The 26,818-nt window shown below is 35.5% G+C and overlaps 1 protein-coding gene across 1 annotated transcript in view; it reads right to left on the bottom strand.

Annotated features, from left to right (window-relative positions):
* Positions 1 to 26,818, bottom strand: part of LOC135224900 (uncharacterized) — a 315,424-nt gene that overhangs the window by 155,406 nt on the left and 133,200 nt on the right. The window contains 1 exon segment of the mRNA XM_064264224.1: positions 17,393 to 17,564. Within this exon segment, the coding sequence (XP_064120294.1) occupies positions 17,393 to 17,564 (172 nt within the window).

The raw sequence follows: 26,818 nt of genomic DNA, 5'->3' as shown, positions 1-26,818 counted from the left end.
CCCCTTCATTTCACCTCTCTAACTCTTGAAAATTATTGTTTTCAGAGGCTTTCAAAATCTCTCACCATCTATTTGTATACTGTATAGCTATATTAACAAAAGAACTGTATTAACCATTACGAACTTAGTATACACATACTATATACGTATGTTGGCTATGATGATTATGATGATGATGATGATGATAGTGATGACACAGTGACTTATGATGATAAAAATAGCAGCTAAAATGGTCCAACACAGGGACTAAAAATAATCTTTTAAAAATCGTCCGCAACAAAAGTTGCAAGCAAACATTTTAATGACAAAGAACAACTTTTACTTCTTCAATCAGCAAATATTTTCACTGTCCACTTAGTACTTTCTTTGATCACAATCAAACTTTATGCAGCTATTAATTTCGGGATAAGCACACCTATAAAATATCATACTGCATGACCAAGGTTATACCTCTCTCATCCATGAATAAAATTATACCAGCTCATTAAAGCTACCCCTGAACATTCCCTGGCAAACCAAGAGGAAGGTGTGAAGGTGATCATTCCACAAACGAATAAGGTTTTACAAGACTTCTTAGCAATTTTCAGCACAACATATTTTAAAGACAAGTTTTGCTAGTTTTAATGGAATGATTTAATATATATATAGTATATACAAAGTAAACAGTGATTATCATCATAAAAAAATTGTGTAGTATTTTATAGTATGTGAGAACTGCAAAACAGTTCTGTTTTAAAGAATACTCCACAACATTCAAGTAAAAAAAAATAGACTAAAATGACATAGTGCAATACAGTACTGTATAGTAATGAAACTTCTGATGCTCAAAGATGAATATTGCTCTATGCCATGCCATGCAATGGATCTTAAAAATTATATTTCTCTAAACTATACTATTTACCATATATGAATTAGCTCCCTGAAAAAAGAAAATTTCGATCATTTCTCATTCATGCAAAAACTACATTACAGTTTTTCTTCTATAATACCAACTGACACAATAAATATTTTAATTTACAAACAAGCGAGCAACCAAGTCATAAAATTTGAAAAAAGGAGACCTAAATTCCTTATTTTACTAAAGTCATTAACTGCCAGGTCCATTCATTTTAACCATACCATAAAAGTTATAGCTGGGGTTATTCGCAACCATTTCAAGTAACACTTGCTTGGTGGCAGACCTAAATTTGGGATCATTCCAAAAACCTACTCTATTTGCCTTATTTAAGCCTCACAAAATATCAACCTACAGTTTGAACACAAAAACAATAAATAACTTTTAAACACTAAATACTTTTTGCTATAAATGAGAAGCCATTAGGTACAACAAATGAGAACACGTCCACAATAGTATTTGATACTACAGCAAAGATGACTTCAAAAGGAAGTTTTGGTAGAAAATGATTCGGCAGAACTGTGCCACTTGCTTGTAAAGTAATTTGATATGTAAAGAAGTTCTTGCACCTCCATAAACTCCTCTACCTTTTATTGCAACTATGGAAACTCTTAAATGTTGCCACAGCACAAAGGTACAAGGGAACAAGCTATCTATGAGGCAATGCCTCAAGAGTAAAGGACCTCACATTGCCAGGCTCACAACTAAGTTATGCTTGAAATAGGCTTGTACTGCAAGTGCAACAACTAAAAGTTAAAAGGCATAAGCCTGTAGCAAGACATGGCCTTAATAAAATAATGAAATGTAAGTTTTGTAGCTAATTCTCCCATTCAGAGGGTCAGCATTGTGCATGATCAATATCTAAAGCATCAACCAAAGATGAGCATGAAAGAACAAATTCATTTACCCCTTATTACATAGCGCTGAAGAGCTCTCTCTCGTGACCAAATTAAATAATTCTTTTGACAGTAAAGAAAAAACTATGCTAGTGCTGTAACTTAAGGAGTGATGCAACGGAATGAAATACATATATACATACAAGGAATCAGTCTTTTCACAAATCACCTGACAACAGAATTAATCTTCCACGTCTGCAATGTCTTTATCAAGGGGTTAGGCTCATGCTGAGCTCCTTTCAAGTCAGAAATCACTAACATTTTTCCACAATCTAGAGGTGAACTGGTTTGCCACATGCAAGGACCATCCACTTCCAGTGTATGTCTCTGAGCGTGGACATTCAAGCAACAGCAAGAGATGCATCCCTATAAGACTGGAACAAATGAAGGATGATATAACTTTCCTTCACTGTCCCAGATTTCCAAAGCTTTGAACAATCTACTAGCTTTAAATGGAACAGAACTTCTTGCCTAGTAGCCCTGAAATAGCCAAACAGTCATTGCTTCCCAATTTCTTCAACAACAGGAGAAAGAATAGATTTCACTGCCATCCATTGTTCTATCCCAGACAGGAGGAGAGGAAGTCGTCTCTACATATTCCTTTCTGGGCCATGACCTTCACATGTTATTTTAAATCTAGTATACCATGAAGATTATTTGCCTGACATTGCTTGGTACTTAGTGCAAATACTATGGACTTCATCTATCCAACATAACAGTCCATACAGAAAAGTGGTTAGATTACCTCCAAACTGAGAGCCCAGTTGCAATCTATTTATTAACTTTTGAGGTCAAGTGCCTTGCTATTTCAACAATGGTTTTCGGAATTTATTCTAATATAGAAATTGTTAATTCCATTCTCCAGTCTTTTACACTGCAAAGGTCAGCTCCTGCAAGGTTTCCAATTACCTGGTCCCTGAATAAGGTTCTTAGACTCCTGTCATTTCCTCAATTCGTTGGCCTAATGCATACAACCACAACTCATGCTGCAAAAGGCAGTCTTCTTGATTGCTTTGGCATCAGGAACTTTGATTGGCGTGCTGGGCTCTCTTAGACAAGGATATTTCACCACTCATACACCTAGTTGTCATTTACTGTTGTTCACCTGGCCTATCATTCCTGGGCCAGACTGAGGACCTTTTTACAGGTAAAATCCCCTTTTCTGATAAAGGGACTCTGTATTCCATATAATATGTCATGCCTGGTTTAAGCACTGAAGTTTTCCGAGATGTCACGGCAAACATCCCAGATGGTCCTAATTTACCTACACCTTAACACAAGCAAACCACTCTTTCTTATGGGCTGAGAATTATTTGAGTGGCCCTCATTAAAAAGGCACCCCCTCACTCCTTTCCCAAGTTGCTTGACATCTGAAAGGTGAGAACATCATTAAATTTCCTCAGAAATGTTTCCTTCAAAGAAGCCTTTGAGTGTACGGAGTGGTTATTAGACCATTTGCTTCTTAGTCCATTGCCACAATCCAGGAATTTATTAATTTCAACCATGTCTACTGTGGAGTCTAAAAACCTGCAAATCTTCCTAGCCCAGAAATAGATTTTTCCTAAGTCAAAATCCCTTTTATTGTGTACTGTATTACTCTAGTTTACCGGTGACTGGGATGGGAATAAGGCTTATGATATGATCACCACCATATACTGATAAAGACAATAGTTGGACAGAAGACCCACTAATTCTCTCACTTCTGGCTCTAATGGGCTTGCAAGTGAAAAGAAAATTGCAATGAAAAAAGGAGTACAGATATAAATGAACATACACTATAATTATTAACAAAGTTTAACATATGTTATGTATGGTGATAATAAAGCTAAATATTTATAAGTATCATACTTACATAATACTTAATAATTGTATGAATAAATAGTAACTGATATTGAAACTTAAAATAAGGGAAGGAAAGCACTAACCTCAAACAAGAGAAATGTGAAAGGCCATGGTAAGGAAGCTATGGCATTCCTCACTTGCACATACTAGTCCAGTAGTCATGAATGAGAGCAAGACAACTAATTATAGACTAACCAAATAAAGAACCTGAGATAACCCAGCAGTCTCAAATGCAGGCACAGGTACTCCAGTTTACCAAAGGAAAATTTATAGATAAGAGGGACTGTAGAGAGTCCTGAGATGACATTAGTAAAAATTATCACAATACTCCCACTAAAGAATAACCTGGTGCCTCTTGTTTGTTAAATAATCAAATGACAATAACATCAGATCATGTAATTGCACTATTGTGAATGTTTAAAATAGCTGACTGGTCACAGTGACCTCAGCTATAGTCACTGGTCCAAAACACCACTCTGACAACTGAAAAACCATGAAATGACTGCCTTCAAAAGTTCCTATACACAGCATCTCTCTAACTACATCATTGGAGTGAAAACTGTGAAATGGTGAAATGAAGACAAATCCCAGCCTCAACTTGAAATTAAAACAGTATTGGCACTGGTGTATGTCACCAACACCAAAGTATCAACAACATTTACAGGTTTATTAGTCACCCATGAGTAACTGGCAAGGGACGGGCCTACACGAGCTCATAATGTACTATCAGCTGAACATGTACACATGTGATCAGAAAGCACCAAAATCCCTCTCCACTTATGCTGGCAATATATAGAATCATGCAGTGGTTATTGATGATTCGCCAGGTAAATTTCTAGGCTCCCCAAAAGCCCCAGTCCCCTCTCAAAGGGACAGTAATGTTGTGTTTGTCAGTGAAATCTACAATAACAGTCTAAGATGAACAGGACTTGAAGTTACGACCACCATACAGACAAATCCTACAAGGTTACCATGACATTTTTTAGCCTAACTCATCTATTTTGACTTTTGCAGCTTTTAAATGATTCCTTCAGTGTAAACACACTCAACTGCAATAGAGTTCACAATGAATATATGTCAAATCTTCTGTTTTCAGAGGACTAAACTTATATAAAAGAAAGACATTAAAATATCACACCTGGAATGACTTGTATGATATTTACGTCAACTAATCCCAGAGTCAAAAGCAAAAAATAACTGAATCATACCAATAAAGTACAGTATTTACTACTGTCTCCATATTCCATAAGGGGCAGGATGCAGGAAATATTGTTCAATGAATATTTCATTCTTTACTAAGTATGTACATCATAAAAGAAAAGAAACACCACCATATTTAAATGGCATGAAAGAAAAAGGTAAAAATGCATGTAATTTGCTAAAGGGTGATGTACAATTAGTAGTACACAATTTTGAAAGGAGCCAAGAATGAAAGAGGCAGTATATCCAGGTTAACAAAGGGTTTTAACTGTATCAATTTATCCTGCCCTATCTTTAATCTGCTAACCACTCTTGAACCTTTCAGTTATGTATATCAAATTAGATATACACCATCAGTATGGACCAGCAGTAAATGCTTAAGTACAATAAGGATTTGCATGAGAACAGAATATGTAATCTATAAATACTTAATACTTATTTAACAAAGATTAAACTACCTTTGGAAGGGACCCCCATAATTACTAAATTCTAAGGGCTAGTTAAAGAACCTTTACAGTTACATAAAACTATGTTACACAACTAATATTGCAATGCAGTACTGCTGAATGTAGGAATACATACAAGATATAGAATCAAAGGGGCCAACTGTAACAAGCACTGTAATATAGCCACATTCTTTATTTGTGTACAAAACAAAAGACAATTTAAAACTACTGTCAGAGACTCAAATCTCAAAATTCACTGGATGTTTCTTGCTGCAGATGATGTTTAGCTTTAAATTATTGTTACAGTATACAGTATATGGTATGATCCATCCCCTAAATATGTGGATGGTTATGGTCGCTAGTTCACTAATGGTTACAAATTTATCTTTCTTAAAACTTTTCAGAGAGAACTCATCCACTAGTGCAAAGTGCAGGAAAAGTAAAGAATCTATTACTACTGGCATTCTGGCAACATACTGTGTCTTATCATAAGATAAGTCAATTATAAGATTAAGGATGCTATGAGGTACTGAGACATGAAAAAATACATGACAGATTAATTTGCAAAGGGTGATTGCCAATTTCAAAATGAAACACATTCAAGAAAATTCACTATCTTCCTTGCAAAAATTTGATTTTATTATTTTTCTCATAAAACTATAGTTTCTTCATAAGCTCACATTTATCAATAATGTGGTGACTGTAAATGGAACATCCAGAAGGGTAGTCCTTATTAGTTAATGGAGAACTTGGAACTCATACTGTGCTATTACTTTGTAAACAGACCATCTCTAAAAAAATTTTGTTTAAATATATTGCAAATATATCTAATTAAATATATTTTTTCATCTTACAAATTGTTTTGATACTTCTGGGAGTATACGTATAAAGTATAAAAATTTCCAAAAGGTGTCATGGGGGTTAGGCACACTACAGACACCACCCTACTTACAAATGAGTTACATTCCAGATGGCTGTTTGTATGCTGAATTGTTTGTAAGTTGGTTTCTGTACTCTTCATACCTATTCAAGTGCATTATGATATAAAATAATACAGTACTGCACGTTTTTATCCCTAAAATATGATATACTTTACACACAGCACTGTATGTACAAAAAAAGACATGCAAAAACAAAATTTGTACTTACAGGTGGCAAAGGGGAGCACTCTGAATGTAGTTTTAATTTGCGATCTCGTTTATTTGTATATGAAAGTTTGTAAGTAGGATGGTGTCTGTTTTGTGCATAGCTCCCATGTCTCCTTTTGGAAATTTTTTATACTGTATATACTCCCAGAAGTATCAAAACAATTTGCAAGATAAAAAAAAAAGGAATGGCTATCATATTGTGATATATTGTTTAATGAAATTTTTTTTTAGAGAAGGTCTTTTTACAAAATAATAGCACAGTATGAGGTTCAAACTACTCCATTAACAAATAAGGAATACCCTTCTGGATGTTTCATTTAAAATCACTCACCACATTAATGATAAATGTGAGCCCATAAGTTTACCTGGTGAGTCATCAATAACCACTGCATGATTCAGTCTGTTGCCAGCATAAGCAGAGAGGGATTTTGCTGCTTTCTGATCATATATGTACATGTTCAGCCATTAGAACATTATGATGCTGAGGTTCATTGTTGATATAGACCAAGGTGACCTTTGCCAGCACAGTATCTTGCTCCTAAAGCATTCCAGAGGATTGTGTTCCATTTCAGAGAATTGTGTTCATGGAAAATAAGTGTTCCAGTGAAGACTGAAAGGTATAACCATATGAATCAGATCTTGAAGAGGTAGAGTTGCAAGACTCATACCCTTAACAGCCCTTGCACATCTGGTAACCAAACCAGCACCTTGTCTTATAACTTATTGGTTAGCTTCTTCCCACATTCAATTTCATATTTGTGGTTCAATTAGAACCTATTGTTTTCAATATGTATATTGTTTCTAGTTCCAACCTATGAGGGTGGAAATGGGAAAGATTTTACTGGACGTTCGAAGTGGGCTTATAAATGAAAGATAATAGTTATCTGAAGCACATAATGTATTAATTTCTTAATTTGCTTCCCAGTTAGTCACTGTCCAAGACATTCCACAAAATAGTTAAAAACAGCACCTTCTTGGAGGTGGCATGAGAGATCTTTATTCACTAAGCTAGTTATTCACACTTAAGTGTGGAAGAAGTTTCATACAACAAGGCAGGAAAAGTGGTATACCATATGATGTATTGTAGTATCCTCTTAACTGGGCCTTGGGTTTTGTTCATCATCATTAGGTTTTGAGTTTTATTCCTGAAGTACAGTTTATAACTTGTTTTACTTTGGTATATTCTGCGGTTGGTTTTACATGTTCATCTTTTTTCATCTTTTTTTACATTCTGCATGCATTACTGCACTGTAAAAGCATTATATTTTCAGGGTCATCAGTGTCTTGTTTGGGAGTTGTCTTCTGCATATTACCACTATCAAGCAGTTCTTTAAAAGCTGACACCTATCAACATTATTAAAGGCAAGGGTGTCTACCATTGCATATGCATTGCTTATGCTGTCCAAATATCTCTTGGGACATTTGCTTATCATGTGCTCTCTAATCTTGAATTGTGTCTCAAGGGCCAAGTATCAGCAGGGATGAGGACATCTAAGGCCGTCTCATTAACCATACAGACTTCTGGCAGTATTTGCTAGGTTCTTACTGAGCAGTTGCTTCTGTGAAGTCTTTGTTCACTTCTGTAATAAGGCCACAGTGGAGGAAATCTTAAACCTGAACTTCACCTCCACATTCCTATTTGAAGAAATTCTCAAGGAGGACCTCTACCGCCAATCGCTTTCCCTGGGAGTCAGGCTTTGTACAGTGTAGTACCAATTAAGGACCATTTGTGGGGTTGTAATCCCACAGGGTTACAAACACCTGTCTTCCCCCCCAGGTTGCTGATGTTAACACCATCTAAGTCTAGAGATTTTAGATATGTTCTTTTCTTGATTAAGATAGCCAATTTCAGCAAGGGATTGTTGTCCAATATACACATATTTATTATTATTAGGTAAGACTGGATACTGCACTATCTATTTCTACATGTTTTTCTCTTTTTTATCACTTTGCCTCTCAACTTGTACTTTTTTAATGTAAATAAATTGTTACTTTACCAAGAGGGGTTATGTTAATGTAGAAGAGTATAATTTGGAAAGAGGCTGTCTCTCAAAATAGGCTTTATCAAATCAAATGAAAGCACAATAAGCCTTACTGTATTCTTACGCCGAGTTTTATTTCTGTAATGTACACTAACTGTTTTCCTTTAGTAGGAATTGAAAATAGTAAGTCTCCCAAGTGTGGATCAAGTTACAAATTGCAACTTCAAACAGATATAAACAATGTTCTTAAATATAAATAAGTGGCACATGCGGTGCTTATTTGTTTGTTTGTTTGTATGGTGTTTTTACGTTGCATGGAACCAGTGGTTATTCAGCAATGGGACCAACAGCTTTACGTGATTTCCGAATCACATCGAGAGTGAACTTCTATCACCAGAAATACACATCTCCCACACCTCAATGGAATGACTGAGAATCGAACTCATGGCCACCGAGGAGGTACGTCAACACCATACTGACCACACCACTGACGCTCTACACATGTGGTGCATATATAGACTATATATATGAGGCAGATTCACATCCATTCATTGTCTCTATGACACATGCGATGCGATGCATGCCCCCAAGACAATGGATAGATGTGAATCTGCCTCATATATACTCTATATAATATATATATATATATATATATATATATATATATATATATATATATATATATATATATATATATATATATATATATATATATATATATATATATATATATATATATATATATATATATATATATATATATATATATATATATATATATATATATATATATATATATATATATAATATATATATTATATATATATATATATATATATATATATATATATATATATATATATATATATATATATATATATATATATATATATATATATATATATATACACACACACAGGCAGTCCCCGGGTTACGACGGTGTCGGCTTATGACATTCCGAGGTTACGACGCTTGTCAATAGACGTTATTTCCAGGGTTACGACGCATGTTCCAGGGTTACAACGCCTACAACACTCATCTGGGAGATGAAATATGACACCAAAAATGCAAAATAATGAATATTTGAAGTTTTTTAAATGAAAAATGGCATAAGAATGCAGTTTACATAGTTTTCAATGCACCCAAAGCATTAAAAGTAAGGTTTTCTTAGGATTTTTGACGATGTTCCGGCTTACGACGATTTTCGGCTTACGACGCGTCTCAAGAACGGAACCCCCTTCGTAACCCGGGGACCGCCTGTATATATATATAGATATAGATATAGATATAGATATAGATATAGAGATATAGATATATAGATATATAGATATATACCGTATATACTCGAGTAATGTGCGATCTCGCATATCATGCGACCCCAAAATTTTCACCAATAAACAGTGGTTTTGTCATGTATCTCATGTATCATGCGAGTTCCTTTTCCGAGGTCAGTTCATAAGGTTGGTGCTTTAGCGTGCTAATGGCCAAGTCGTTCAGATGTGTGCTGCTGCTAGTTGAAGTTACGGTAATTTTCTTACTAATTCGAGAATTGAATAGAAGATCTCAAGATTAAAAAAGAATCCCAAGATAATAAAAGAATTGTAAAAATAACCCGCCTTGGAGTCCTCTCTCTCTCTCTCTCTCTCTCTCTCTCTCTCTCTCTCTCTCTCAGGTCTCTCCTTCTCTCTCTCTCTTCTCTCTTCTCTCCTCAGAAATAAATACTGTAATTTGAGTCTTTCACCAACGGGTAACAGTAAATGTGTAGACATCGTGTGCGTGTTTAAAAATAAATGTGCAGTACACACACATTCCGATGTTTCGGTTTTTGGAATTTTTCAATTTCGGAAATGCGAGGTCAGATGCATAATCAAACAAACATCACTACTGCAGCAAAAACATTTTTTTCCTTTGTTTTTCATTATTGTTATTTATTAATTACAGTTTATTTAAATAAATATTAATATAATACTGTTACATGAATGTGAGATAATTAAGATCACCTATAATAAAATAGTGGGACAATGAATATCATATGTTCACTAATAGCTATTATTTTCAAAACAAACATTCCGTAAAACGCAAAAAATATATGTACATAACAATCAAAATCTAATAATGTTTTGCAGTTCAACTTGTGAATTTCAACAATAAGTATGACTATATAATATATATCACCATATCGATCTTGCAGTTGAAGAGTCGTAAAATTTTGAGGATGGTCCGGGAAAAGGATTTGTACTTGTGATTACGTATCGCTACAACACCATGTGGTATTTTCATACCACTATATTGATGACGCATCGCTACGACACACTGGTATTTTTCATACCACTATACATTATAGTTAAAATGATCCCGTCATATTATTGTTTTCACGAAGAAATAATTATATAAAGAAAATTATCGAGTAATTTTTGCCGTCAGCAGTCAGAAAATCACGAACATGGTAACGTTCAAACCTAGTGTCATCCACGGCATATGTCTATAAATAGAACAGAAGCAGAGGGCAGTCATTGGATAACAGATCTCCATGGCTACCAACCAGCCAATCAGGTGTTAGTTATACTACTCTGTGAATTTCTTAGAATGAACGTTTACACGTAACACACGGGAAGCTAACGATGATGTGTGCGCTTTGCATACAGTACCTAGTTTTTGTTTTTATTAGTGTATTTTACTGATTACATGAAGAATACTCTCTCTCTCTCTCTCTCTCTCTCTCTCTCTCTCTCTCTCTCTCTCTCTCTCTCTCTCTCTCTCTCTCAGGAAAGATACCGTCAATTCAATTTATCAGTATCTTTTCTTGATAGACAGAGTAAATATTTAGGACTCCAAAGCTTGGCATATGTCAATTATTTTATTATCTTGGGATTTTTGGTTAATCTTGGGATTTTCCATGGTCAACTCTTGGGATTAGTAAGAAAAATGCGATTATTTGAGTAGCAGTAGCAGCTGCTGCAGCGCACACCCAAATGAATCGGGTAAGCCTAGCACGCCAAACAATAGCATTTACAAAATGAGCGAGCTCTCTGGCTGGGCTGTTTTGGTCCACCCACGTGTTTGATCGCATACTGCCAAATTTATAACAACAACAGAGATAAATCCATTTCTCCCATTACAGATATCAAATATTATATTTTCCGTTGCGCAGAATTCTAAATAAATTACGTAGGTTCACGATTGATAAAGCTTTTTTATGCAATAACAAGAAACGGAGTCAGATTTTCTATCAACAGGGCAACTCATTTTGGTGCTGTTGCGAATATTTCAACCAGTTCCACGTGCGTTTAAATCCATACTGACAGTACAGTCTGGAGGCAGTTCTCCCTTCTACACATATCTTGATTTCTTAATATCGTAGGTATAGAATAAATTGGTGAGCAAGGAAATATGAAATAAAGCATAACAGTAAGTTTGACGAGTGAGAAAATAAACAATCGTATACAGACAGACAGACTCACTCTCTCTCTCTCTCTCTCTCTCTCTCTCTCTCTCTCTCTCTCTCTCTCTCTCTGAGAAAATAATAAATAGGAAACAACGACTGAATATTGCTTGAATGCGATATGGCAAAGTTTTGGCCTGACTGAAGTGTGGAGTGACTTTGACACCGACTTACAAGTTATTCCTCACAGCCATGGATAGACATCAACTTCACAGCCGAGAAAGGGCAATCATAATAGGAAGGAGATTAAAGTACCTGGGAATGAAAACCCCTTATAATCTTATAATTATAGCCTCGGGGTTTGTCTCAAAGACATTCAAAGGTCTGTCACACACGGCCAGTTGTTGTTGTTGTAAAATTAGCATAAGGGCAGATCTTTAAAAGCCACGCCAGGGAGCTTGCCACGGTGACAAGACTATACCTTCCATATGAATTGACGATGTCCTGTACGAAGATGCAGGAGATGAAGATGAAATGATCAAAGATCTGGAAGATGACGAATATGATGACTGCCTTGATGGCAAAGAATTCGGAGCAGTATTTGTTGATACGGACACGGAGAACGACTTTGGAGGATTTTAGTTTATTAATTTTATGCATTTTTTTTACTTTAATAAATTTTCACTTACCTGCGTATCCTAAAATGAAAAAAATAGTTCAAGTAACAAATGTTTCTTTTACTGAGTAAAACAAAAAGTAAAAAATCCTTCGGTGTTGTGCCTTAATCAACTGATTTGGAAATTATAGATGGTTAGTCTAGAACAGTTAAACATGTGAATTGACGATGTCCTATACGAAGATGCAGGAGATGAAGATGAAATGATCAAAGATCTGGAAGATGACGAATATGATGACTGCCTTGATGGCAAAGAATTCGGAGCAGTATTTGTTGATACGGACACGGAGAACGACTTCGGAGGATTTTAGTTTATTAATTTTATGCATTTTTTTTTTACTTTAATAAATTTTCATTACATGCGTATCCTAAAATGAAAAAAATAGTTCAAGTAACAAATGTTTCTTTTACTGAGTAAAACAAAAAGTAAAAAATCCTTCGGTGTTGTGCCTTAATCAACTGATTTGGAAATTATTGATGGTTAGTCTAGAACAGTTAAACATGTTGTATAAACCAAAATATGCAAATGGCGCACGATCGCTCTTTGTATTTTAAAAAAAATACAATAGTAATATGAGAATGCATACAATATTATTGGATATAGTGAAGTACAAGTAAAGCATAACTTTTTAAAAGATCTACTGTTTTCCTCCGGTAGTAACTATCGCGATCTGCCGATTTGGGAAAGCATAGACGGCACGCTAATTTTATACCGCGTGTATGATGCGACCCCTTTAAAATTAGCTTCAAAATTAGGTTTCAAAAGTCGCATAATATGCGAGTATATACGGTATATATATATATATATATATATATATATATATATATATATATATATATATATATATATCAGCAGATTCACTGAAAATCTATCCATTGTCTTTATGGGGATTGCACTGCAAGTGTCACTTATATATATTTAAGAACATTGTTTATATCTAAATCTATATATATATATTATAATAGATATATATATATAGTATATATATATATATATGAATACATATATATATATATGTGGTAAATTTTTAGTTTCAGCCAAATTTGGAAAAATGCAATAAAAATATATTTTGTTGCATCAGAAATAGTGTGGTTTCAATGAATTTAACGTTTATTTTGACTGCAAACCAACCGATTTAGAGATTTACTATGTATACCCTAGTTCATCCCACCAATTATGGGGGACACCCTTTGGGAACCGGGTTTTGGGTGGGGAAGGGGGGGGAGGGTGTTGGGGCATTGAATGATATTTGCAATAAATGAATAATTAATGTTCCAGCACCCCTCCCCCATTACCCCTAACTAGGCCTACCGGGGGGAGGGGGGTAGGGCCCCCCCAGCGACCCCTTCTTAAAGCCACAGTAATTTTCAGGGCACCACAGAACCTAACAAACCCACCTAACCTAACCTAGGGGCCCTGTACCCCTACCTAGGCCTAGCGGGGGGCTCCGCCCCCCTGCGACCCCCTTAAGGCCACAGTGATTTTCGGGGCACTACCGAACCTAATACAACCACCTAACCTTACCTAGGGCCCTGTACCCTACCTAGGCCTAGCGGGGGGGCTCCGCCCCTGCGACCCCCCCTTAAGGCCACTACCTAACATCCATCAAACCAAATCCAAAGTGATGGTACTGCTGTATACATCGTTATACTACCACCATTATAATATACTCTATAAATTAATGAAACTTACCTTAAACTGTTGGTTGATAAAAATGCTGGTGCGTTTGAGGGAAAACGTGAAAAGCCGTTGCAAGGTTGGCCCTGACAGCAACTTAAAGTAGGAAGTGGCCAGGTACCCGACGACCACATTGCACTGCAAACAATCGGTAGGAAATCGAAGGTCTGTCAAAATTAATGCCAGAAGGGCCAGCCACTACCTCTGCCATAGGTACAGGAAGACAAAATGCCGTTTTTTGCTTCATTATTCGAGTATTCAGTCAAACAAGGATACCAGTGGACACTAGACAGGTAACTGTATTACTCCGCTGAAATGCTAGTGAAACTTAGTTTTTCGACTCAAGTCATTCGTAATTGGTTATGAAACCCATGACGTCATAACGATGTCACACCTCTCAGCCAATAATGAGTAACTGGAACTGCTTTTGTTTGCGTAAGAAAGTAAGTTAGAGGGCTCATTAAAAGTAAACATTACCGTAGAGGAAACACCTCTCCCGACTTAGGAAAAATTCGAGGTAAAAACTTAATCTTTTTTTTTCTCTGTAAGTATGCATTAGCGACAATAAATGTATTGAGAAGAAGTGTTTTGTTATCACGTGCCATTTTACTCGGGAAAATAATCAATCAATTAATCAAAGATTTCCCACATAATGGTTGAAACTGAAATAATACCATATATGTATATATATATATATATATATATATATATATATATATGTATATATATTTATACATATAATATACATACACAATAAATGCACATCATTCATGGGATTTCAGATAATGCAGTTTAGGTGGTGGACATCAAACATGGCCTCATTTGGAAATATATACATTCCAAGGACAATATAAAAAAAATTATTGAGGAGTAAAACATCTACAGTATTATAAAAAAAAAGAATACACAACTAATATTACTAGAACTATTCGTCAATCTAAGAACAAGAGTACTTTCAGACAGGAAACATGATAGTGAAGGTCCAGAAAATCAGTCTTAAGATGTGGACTATTCAAGTAATACACACGAAGATTTCAGGGCCACATTGAAATTCAGGATCAAAATCATAAAAACTATGCTATAAAATAAAATGATCTAATGTAAAATAAAATAAAAATAAAATGAAGTGAACAGTAAATATAATGTGCCATATGGCAGACATCAGTGCAAAGTTAACAGTTCCTCTGTAGGGTGACAGCATGCCAACACAGACACATGAAGTTACGAAATTAATTCCTAATAGTTTCCATTAAATGACATTAGGCATTTTCCAAAGAATGTCAGTTCATAGTACAATTATTCTTTTTTAGTTTGAATACAAAAATGAAGTTACTTCAATAAAGATTAACTGTACTTAAAACGGAAAACATGGAATCTACAGGAGCAGAGAGAGGTAAGTATTTATTGCTAAATTCTTATAAAAGAAACACAAGTACAGTAAATGTAATGATATTAGATCAACAACACATCTGTGTATATATATATATATATATATATATATATATATATATATATATTTATATATATATATATATATATATATATATTTATCAATTTTGATAAGTGGCTTTTGAGTTAGCAATCTCTTCAACTAGTTTCATTACAAAAGTAGCAGCATATATCACTGTTTAAAAGAGTAAACTCCTTATTTGCTGCTGCTTTACTCCACCCTTCACAAATGAACGCCTTTCAATCATATACTGTATTTCTTACTTGTTATTAACGATCATATTTTAAAACAAAAAGTAAATCCAAAGACTCCATAAAATACTCTATAAATCTTGGATGTAAATAAGTCACCAAGTAGTCACCAAGGTAAAACCTAGCCTTCCCTGAACTTCCCTTCAGCAGGAGAAAAACAATCAAGGTTAATTTGAAATATTTGAAATATGAAAAAAAGTACAACCAGCCTAACATGAAGTAAAGAGGAAGACGTTTTCCTCATATTCTAATGGGAAATCTTCATTCGATAGTTGTCCCGTCTGACGCACCTTTTGGGAAAAGAAGGAAAAGGGCAAAAGTGTGCTACAATCCAGGACAAAACTTTAAAAAGAAATTATTGGAAAGGCCGGAGCAGAGCCTTTGGCGTAGGAACTTATGGTCAGCTGTGAGGTAAAGCCTGATGAGATTCATTATAATGCAGATCAGGAACATTTCGGTGTCTGTTGGCACCGAAGTGATTCTATAATGTGATTTAGCATATGTTCGACATACAGAAAACTAGTGGAAAAAAATTTAATTCATTTTCAGTAGATTCTCAAAACCAATGTTTTTCTTCAAATACAGTGTTCCTGAATATCTGTCTACTATCAGCAATTGAAATGAATTAAGTTGATTTATATTACTTAATTGTAACATTTAGTCTAATCTAAAAATCATAAAAGTAAATATTCTCATTATGATTTAAAATAGTGAATATAAATGCAGTAAAAACTAAATTTTTATGTGTAAATTCACCAAAAATATGACAGCAGCAAACATCCAGGGAATCATGATAGGGATAAAACGTAATTTAATAAGATCGAGTGACAACCTCCTTATAATACAGAAATATATTGCAAATTTGATAGATGATCATGAAAATCATATGCTTGTGCAGTCCCTTTCAAACCACATCCAGATGTGAATTGTCCTTCAAAGAGCTGCACGAGAGCAAAAGAACAAAACCCCACTCTAGTTTAGCATCTCAAGACATTTCAGAACAGTAAATGGGACATTTCCTATTTAACAAAAAGCTACCAATTTAATCTTACATGTCAACCTCTACTTTTTCAAATTACAGTAAGTATTGTCAAAAGAACAACATGACAAAAATGTATCAAATCATGCTTTTAATTCATCTTTGTCATACTAATTATCAGATACATATTAAAAAATTATTTGCAAAATGTGCAAATTAAACTAATTTCCCATCAACAATCTATCTTCTACACAATTTAATTTCTTTACAATCAACAGTGTACTTAATATAGGGTATTTTGCGAAAAACATTTATCATACAAATCTTCACATAGGTATCTGCAAGAGCTGAACAATCAAGGTACGTCCACACCGTCATTATACATCTTTCACTTACACACATGATGGCCTAGTTACAATAATCTACAATCTTGGATCCACAAGGAATCTGTATAAAAACGTTGGAAACTGTAATCCATCATGTAGAGTACTTAAACTTGAACAAATGAACACACATTTCATATTATGAATAAAAATAAACGAATCAAATGAAATGAAGAAAACATACCTGTCCATGGATGGATGTTGAAATAAATAGGGCCAGACTGTCTGGCCATGGAAGGGTTTGATACTGGTTCCACCACCTTTGCACGACAATGGACACATAAAAACCTAACACAAACGACACCGGTATAAGATCAGAGAAGTACTGGCAGTATAGCGACACCTTCTCGAAGGTTCTGTAAAGATTCATATAAAAAAAATTATGTAGAAGAGAAAGGGAGTCAATTTAAGAATGCTAGTCTGGAAAGACAAAATAAGCTGGAGTCATTTTCAGATTCCAGAATGCTGGTTGAAAAGTGCAAAGCAATAACTTTTACGATAAATGTTGGGAAAATAGGTCACCGACATCTTAAAAATACTTCCGAGCTTTTGAAAGGGGAAATCCTCCAGAACAAAACTCAAACATAAACATCAAAGGCTCCTAACACACTTATTCTGCACAAATGTTCAGTCTTAAGAATTAAAAGACAAAGTTTAAAAAAAAAATCTTTCACCTGTGCTAAACTATGACAAATCAATGTTGGTTTGATACCTAGGCTTAGCAGAAAAGAGACAATAGTTTAATATTCGCCCAATGTCCACCAAGTTTCATCAAACACCACTGCAAGTAAACCTCCTTATTTCTACTTGGATACTTGACAGTCGTGTCTCGCACATAGTAGTTTGACCTGTCTTTTTGTACGTTTAAAGTGTTTACAAGTGCTTCATTCTCTAAAACGGCTTAATTTCTTCATAAAATGAACCCGGCCTTCCTAAAAAAAAAAGAAGTTTCAGGAACTGTGAACTAATTATTGAAGAAACGTATTACATTTGGTTGCAAAGAGTAATTGTTACAAAATCTACGTGGTCTTCCTCTGAAATAGGCAATGAAAATGATAAAATAAAATGTAAAAGCAGCCAGGTGTCAATAAGAGAACAGAAACATCTGAAACAAGTATAAAAGCAGCCCTAGGAAGGTTGACTGAACAGTTTACTCTATGATATCTTAGGCTGTGATTTCACAAGGCAAGGAAATACAATGTGACAGCTAAGGCACTCATGTTTATACATAACGAGGCCCCAAGATGTGTTGTGCAGCGTGGTGAGAGGAGCAGAGCTCAAATCTAAATACGAAATTGTTGGAAAAGAGGGGACAAAAGTGTGCGCAAGAAAGAGGTGAATGTCTCAGTTATTTTTTAGAGGACTTGGAGATGGGAACTTTCCTTCTGAAAACCACTGTAATCTACTGAAGTAAGTAGTGAATCATGTAGCAAATATTTAGTCGACTGTAATGGAAGGGTGTAGTACTGCTGATCAGGTTTAGTGCCCACCCGGAGGTAAAAAGTTCCTCAAGCAATATGGGACCAGATGATTAACTAAGGCGAAAACACCACCATCGCAAAAATCCCAAATGGGGTGAAAGTATCAAACTGGTGATTGTTACTTCGAACAAATTTGTATTTTATGGCATCAAACAATTATCATGCAAGGTTCCTTTCTCTGGCAACTTTCTTTCATAATGAATGTTGGTTTTGGAGAAGCAGAGATCTTTACAGATTCAAACAAAGTACGTATACCTTCGCGCGAGGATTGCTTATAGCCCCACGAGAGCTATAACGTTGAACGCAAAGTTATATTGAAACAAGGTGTCACGTTCCCGTAGACTATCACCAAGCATCGTAAAATTTATGTCTACCAAAAAGCCAAATACAATAATAATAATTTACACAGCTCCTCATCTACCGAGTAATATGGCGAAGTTGACTTTGGTGTTTAGTGAATACAGATGGCCACTGGGTATGCATCTTGGGATTAGCGTTCCCCATATTTTCCTGAGTTTAGAGGCTGTCTCGTGTGTTCTTCCTTAATAATACATCAGCTGATGCCATTAGTTTCCGGACAATATTGTACAGGTTACCTTGGTTGACTTCTTCATGAACGATAAAAAAAAAAAAAAGGGCAATCATTCAGAAATCCACAATTGTCAGAAATGGCATGAACCTGGTAACAGGCCTCAGTCCATTTTAAACGTCTTCGAGAAAATCAATGTTGTAAAATAAATACACCTCATATCAGGATCTTCAGTGACAGCTGGGGCGGGAAAAGCTAATCATATAAGTGGAGTTTGCTTAACTTCCCCCCCAACCCCCTTCCCCAAAAAAGGAGGCCAGTGTCTATTCACTTGATCACTTAGTCTTTGACAAGGGCGTTTCAGCACAAAAGTACTGTTGACCAGAAGCAAAATTTTTTAGGGGGAGGGGCTTTCAAAACTTATATATTTCACATTGTTTATCTCTTCGTGTTGCTTCTATGCTAACATCTAATCATACGAAAGGATATGTACATGGCAAAAGAAAAAAAAGAAGGAAAAAAAACTTTAGGGTAGTCCATTCAGCACAATCGAGATCTTTTATCATCTTTGGGAGTGTCGGTGTAAACACACTGAATGAGTTAGCGTTATTAAACCTCTCTGTCACTGTGAAAAACACACCAATCAAGAGATTGATCTGCTCTGATCGATGGCGCGCTAGTTCTCACTGCAGGCAAAGCCTCTAATAAGCTTAAAATCTGAGAAAAACACATTAATCAGGAGGAATGTACTTTGTGATCGATGATGGGGCAACATTTGCATTAAGGGAAATAAAAACAAAAAATACTTTAATAAAATAAATGATCAAACGTTTGCGGTTTCCTAACTTCTGGATGGAAGTTAATCTTTACACAAAAGGAGAAGTTCAGAAATCAAGAGCTTTGCTTCTTAAAAAGAAAGCAACCCAAAATATCAAATGTTTCCCGTCATCTCTCTGTCCCTGGATACAAAATCATTTTAACTTTATAAACGCATTTGAATTAAATTTATGGCTTCTATTCCAGTCCCCCAGATTCAGTACCTTTTAGCTATCTGTTGTCTGTCAGTTCGATGTAGTTGGAGTAACTGTGGATGCAACTGCAGATATACATAGTTAAACTTGCTTTGTCACCTTCTGAGGGCGATGGAAAATGGAATACGATGGAAACTTCTGCGCATCTACGGAAGCAGAGTTAGAAAGACAGAGGAATGTGAGGCGTAGCACTCCGTAAGATGAGTCGTGGATACTAAACGCAAATTTACAGAGCCATGTTCTTTGCGTATCAAGAACTGAAAGGGGGAACATCTGTGGACGTCGCAGGAATGTGATAAAAAAAAAGGTTGACGATAGTGACTAGAGAAACCAGTGTTTTGAGATGGATTAGTCATTTGGAAAGAATAAGAATTTTTCTGCAATCATAGATCATCAAAGACTCGGCAGCTAAAATTATAAATGTGTGAATCAGTTAAAACTGAGAAGCCTGAACTTTCTTTCCAACTGAAATGAAAAAGAATACAGATTATCCGCCCTGGCGTGTAATATATTATTCAAGATGTAAATCTTATCTATGAAAAAACATTTAGCTAAGTGTATAAGCAATCTTTCTTTGAAAAGAAGCACTGATCACACACACCCGATCATCTGAGACCGTTGGGTAGTGAGTGAGCTTTCATACTTAACGATGTTTTACATCAAAACCCCTTTGTGTAATGTTATTAATATTACGGTGTTAAAAGTTTAATCAAGAGATAAGGTCGGCTCCCACACTATTCAAAAGCTGCAATTAACGCGATTGGTTTCAGCGAATCGATATACTAGGCTTAAACTTTGTCAGAAACGAACATTCCTTAATCCTTCCTTACCAGGTTCATCGCTTGCAGTCGTGGTGGTGTTGACAAATACAGAGAACATGCTTTGGATCCAACGTTTTTAAAGAGGACAGAACCATTCTCTTCATTTTTCCGTGATATTCAAAGTGTTAAGCTTTAATCACTGCCGGGCCGAGTTACTTTACTTAAAACTATGTCGGATTTACTGAAGTCCTCTGACATTACCTCCCATAAAATCTTTTCAGGCAAACCAAGATCGATACCCACCTGATCTATGATAGAAAAAATTGATCCCTCAAGATAATCTAAAACACAAAGGCTACAATTATCGTGCGATTCATCATAGGTGTTTAACCTTAAACGTGCAAAATAATTAGGCATATTTCTAGTTGTTGATGACCAATATGAACCTGTGTGCAAAAATACTACTGAAATTTTGTGACTTGAGAAACAAAACATACGAAGAAAGAATGACAGCACTGTAATACCTAGTTCAGTAATAATACCCAGTTCACTCCCCCTTTGGCCTTGACAGTTTCGTGGCTAAGGTCATTTCAGACGTGATGACTGCATTTGCGTTCTAATAAATAGCAGAGCAGCTTGAATTTATCGTACGTAGGTTATGAAAATCGATAAATGCCACTGCATACAAAGAAAGAATAGATTTGCTGGTAAAATAAAAATAAAATGGATTTGCTAGTATCTATGTTTGTGTACTTTAAGGTATGGTCGTAACCTGACAATACATACCAACGTATACATATTGCAAATATTGATCTTTAATGGACAGACATTCTTATACGCCGTTCGTTGTTCAATATCACTGCTATGTGCCGCTGAAGGTCACTGGGATTCGTGCAAGCACATACATTTCATTCAGAGAGAGAGAGAGAGAGAGAGAGAGAGAGAGAGAGAGAGAGAACCGAATGCTGTTTTCTAGCTTGGACACAAAGCAAACGCGATAAGGAAAAGGAAGGAAGGAAGGACACTGGAATTCAGAATAAAAAAAAAAAGAATAAAGAAAAATGCTTTTCATCATAAGTTTAAACACGAAATCAAGTCCATTAAATCATATCGTGAGTCACGAGAAGCTACGAATTCGTGAGGCTTGGACATACGGGAAAAAATTGCAAAAAGTAATATTTTAATGGTGTTAGTTACAACAAATACCATGAGAAAATGGTTCCTTCTCATTATGTTGAAGTAAAAATATTATTATTATTATTATTATTATTATTATTATTGTATATCACAGTCCTCCAATTCGACTGGGTGGTATTCATAGTGTGGGGTTCCGCGTTGCATCCTACCTCCTTAGGAGTCCATCACTGTGTGCGCCGTTTCTAGGATCACACTCTTCTGCATGAGTCCTGGAGCTACTTCAGCCTCTAGTTTTTCCAGATTCCTTTTCAAGGATCTTGGGATCGTGCCTAGTGTTCCTATGATTATTATTATTATGGCATTTAATAATTTAAATAGAATCTCCTCAATTCTTCGTATTTATTATCTTTTCCTCATCGGCATGTAGCTCGTAAATCAGGTTTCCTAAAGACATATCCAGATTTCAGTTGTTTTAGGTTTATTTTCTCTAACGAGTCGACAGCGCACAGCCAGTCATCTATAAGAATATAAAAGTAAGTGAATTAAGATGCGTGGTTTACAGGTATTTATAGCGGGCATTGTACACGCCCTGCCTGCTATAAATACCTGCAAACCACGTATCTTAATTCACTTACTTTTATACTCTCACAGATGACTGCCAGTGCGCTGTCGACACGTTAGAGGAAATAAACCAGAGAAACAACTGAAATCTTTATATGTCCTTGGGAAACCTGATTTACCAGCTACATGCTGATGAGAAAAAGATGAAAATAAGAAGAATTTAGGAGATTCTGTATAAATTATACGCCGTTGAAACAGCAGAGAAGGCCTCCTCCCTTAGTATATTATTATTATTATTATTATTATTATTATTATTATTATTATTATTATTATTATTCGATCTCATGACATATTGCACTTCCGAGGGAAGTACTTAGAAGTTATAACTAAACTTCCGTGAAAAGATTAACGGCTAAAGAAAACAATGAAATGTCGTTTGCCGAAGAGAAGAACTAATGATGAAACAAAAGCACAAGGATGCGAATCATTAAATAAAGGAATCATGATTCATAAGCAACAGTAGATCTTATAATCATCATAAGTTGTCTTATCTATCATTGGTTATTCATGCTCGTCATTTATGGTCATAGTTATCTTCATCCAAAGACTTTAGTTTGCTGCTACACTTCATATCTTTCCTGATCATTTCAACTGAACCGGAAATTGATTGTACTGGATAACAATGTCCCTAATTTACTGGAAGCCTCAACCACAACCCTTTTTTCACCTGGCGTTAATTCGGTCCTTAAGAAAACTAACGAGGCTTTGAGTATTTTAAATTCTACCAGCGGATACTTGCACTGTATTTCATTCGGCCCTTAAAATATGATCAGCTATTTTGAAAAAATAAAAACGAGACTTGGGTCAGTTTCAGAATATGATTCTGCGCTTACACCCTCCGTAGACTTTAGCTTGATTTGTTTTATTTTATTTTATTTGTACGGTGTTTTTACGTTGCATGGAACCAGTGGTTATTCGGCAACGGGACCAACGTGACTTCCGAACCACGTCGAGAGGGAACTTCTATCACCAGAAATACACATCTCTCATACCTCAATGGAATGCCCGAGAATCGAACTCGCAGCCACCGAGGTGGCAAACCAACACCATACCGATCACGCTATTGAGGCGCTAACTTTATAAAGCTTGATACTATTCCGAAAGTCCACATTTATTCCTTCATTTACATTCATTACACGCTCAATTTCCCAACCAGCTGTAAGGTGAAGATACTAAGACCTTAAATTTGCGCCTTATGTTTTCGAGCTATACTGCAAAAAAAAAAAAATCTACTTTCTTCTACATGAGACTCAATCCACTAAGAAGTCACGCTCCAGTCACTATAATATCTACTCTCCTGCGTCATTTTTCTTTTGTTCCTCGACAATTCGCACAAGACTTCGTCATTACTCGGTAAAGGCTGTTTTTAACTCCTTGCAAGAATGGTCGGAATACGGTAATGCTTCTTAGAAATATTTCTCTTCACTCGTTCCTTGGCGAGTTTTTTTTTTTTTTTGCCAATATATTACAATTCTGTAATGGATAGGGGGTTACCATTAATATTAAATGTTGTTATTTCTTACGTCAAATCGATTAGTAGATATAAACTAGGTGGCCATATCAACTGACTGGTGATGAAAAACCATTAACAGATATTGACTACTAATATTTGCACACTCTTCTTGGCATTAATGCTGTTTTGTACAGATGTGCTTTGCTTCAAGTGCAGTACAAGTGACTCCTTTCGGGAAGCGAGAAAAAAAATACGTTGAATTAATAATCAAGAAGAGCTAACAATCTTTGTTCTGCTTCTCTACTGCTATACGAGCAACTGGTTACCATTTCAACAAGTTATGTGCTTGTCTTGAAAAGTATGCAATAAGGAAATAACATCATTAGGTAACTCCCATCGGACAATTTAAACTATGTACTACTACTTTAAGCTTGGGTTTAGACATTTGAAATTCACTTGTTAGATAAATTAATGTAATTTACTAGTTTAAGCTGTTTGCGAACTTACGGTCACAAGTACATTTTAGAACATTTCTTCTTATTTCACAGCTTGGTATAACTTAGGACATTATGTAAGGGGACTTGATATCCTTAAAGTCCAAAGACACGATAGTTGACAACACAAACACCACCATTACCACCAGGTACGTACACCTGCCTTTTCATACTGACAGATAACGAACAGACTCGTTTCATATTACATACTCAATAACCGATAAAAAAAACTGCAAACAAATTATTGTAATAAACAGTAGAATTGCAAAGCCCAATATAGGTGAATCAGAAGCCAAGGACTCTAATTCGTATCTATACATTTCATATATTTAATAAATAACCTAAACACAACTTTTGTATCTCCTTTTAACATCAGCGATTCACATTTTCTTATCAGTATCAAGCAAATGCACTGAATGAACATTAAATGGGGATATCAACATACAGCTTGTAACGTTTTTATTTTCATCTGACTCAGCGTGATTTTTAGAAATTTACTTGGTGCCTCCAACAAAGAGTGCACTAATAATTTTAGTGCACTAATAATTTTAGTGCACGCTTGCAAAAGCACACCCTCAGATTTGGCACGAGGAGCAGAATATTCTGACTTAGAAGCAGACCAATAAAAGCTTCATACACAAAGGATGGTGACTCCCAAATATATTCAGTATATCTAACTTCAATTCTGAAACTATCACAATAGAAGACAATGATGGTGACCTGCTGTTTAAGGGTGGTAAGTCTCCCCCCAAAAAATCAGTGTTTAGGGTTTTGTTCATTCGGTCTGAGAAGAAGAGCAAAGTCGAACTTGTATTAGTTGCATGGTGAAGACGCTGTTTCCTTAAAAAGGGTTTTGAGCCTTGCAGAGTATCTGCGTAATTTTATTCCTCATTTTATATTTCTCCAACTATACCGAATACCGTATGTATTCTTTATGACAATACCTAACATCAACTTCCTATTTCATTAAAAATCCATCCCATCTTCTCTCGGATTAGCCGGACCAAGTGGTTCCTCATCCTAACTCACTTTGTCTAGGTTACCTAATCGCCCCAATCTTTCAGATATTCCTTTACCCTCGTCATTTCCAAGGCTGAACGCATCAGTAGTCCTCCTGAAAGCGGAATTCCAGATTCTGGTGTGATCTCTGTCAATGGTATTGTTGGAAGTAGTACCTGCTCGTTAACCGAATTGTAATGGTGTCCCTCACGGAAGGACTCTTCTTTCCTCATCTCCATCGGTGACCACACCCTCTGGCCTCACCCATTCAAATGCAGAATAATGCAATCTAACAAACGAGGAGTCTGTCTTCCTTTCCTCTTAAGTCTTCCTCCAAACCTCCCTCCCAGGCCAGATAACCTCCGTGGAAGCTATTTACGAAGATTTACTTTAGCATCTTAAGACGGGAATGAAACAATTTTTCAGTATGTTTAAGAAGACATTTCCTACCTATCTTTTTTACGTATGATAAATTTTAAGACTCAACAAATATGATTGAACTCTGGCAATTCCACGCTTATTTTCATAGTGTATTTTGAGCTTAAAAGTAACTGACATGTACCTTGGAACGCTATGATAGTTGGGCGTGTTCCATTGAGATATGCTCTATTCCTCTGGACAGACTAGCCGGCTCCAGAATGACCTTATCTGTACTTTATGAAGCCTTCTACCTACGTATAAGTGGGGATGATGTGTAAATGTTTATTACAGATTTGACATTTCTAGAATGGAAACTATCAACTCTAGCGTAAATAGCATTTAATCCTCATCTCAGTCACCTCCAATAACTCAATAATAACACTAAAAAGGCATATTTGTTATGCGAAAATCAAAGTAAACAGGTCCTTTATATTCCCCGTATTTCTTTACAATATATATATATATATATATATATATATATATATATATATATATATATATATATCGCCCTTCTACGTGCACGTGCGCGTCCTTTTACCATAAACTTTGACGATATTTCCCTCCAATATTGGCATAATCTTAGATCATAGCTAAAACAGTATTCTACTCTGCCACTAACTCTCATAAAAAAAACATTTCAATTACTACAACACAAATGGTAGAAAGTGTAACATACACTTAACT

The sequence above is a fragment of the Macrobrachium nipponense genome, chromosome 12 (assembly GCF_015104395.2).
Source record: "Macrobrachium nipponense isolate FS-2020 chromosome 12, ASM1510439v2, whole genome shotgun sequence".
Classification (NCBI taxonomy): Eukaryota; Metazoa; Arthropoda; class Malacostraca; order Decapoda; family Palaemonidae; genus Macrobrachium; species Macrobrachium nipponense.
This window is presented reverse-complemented; position numbering and strand designations above follow the sequence as displayed.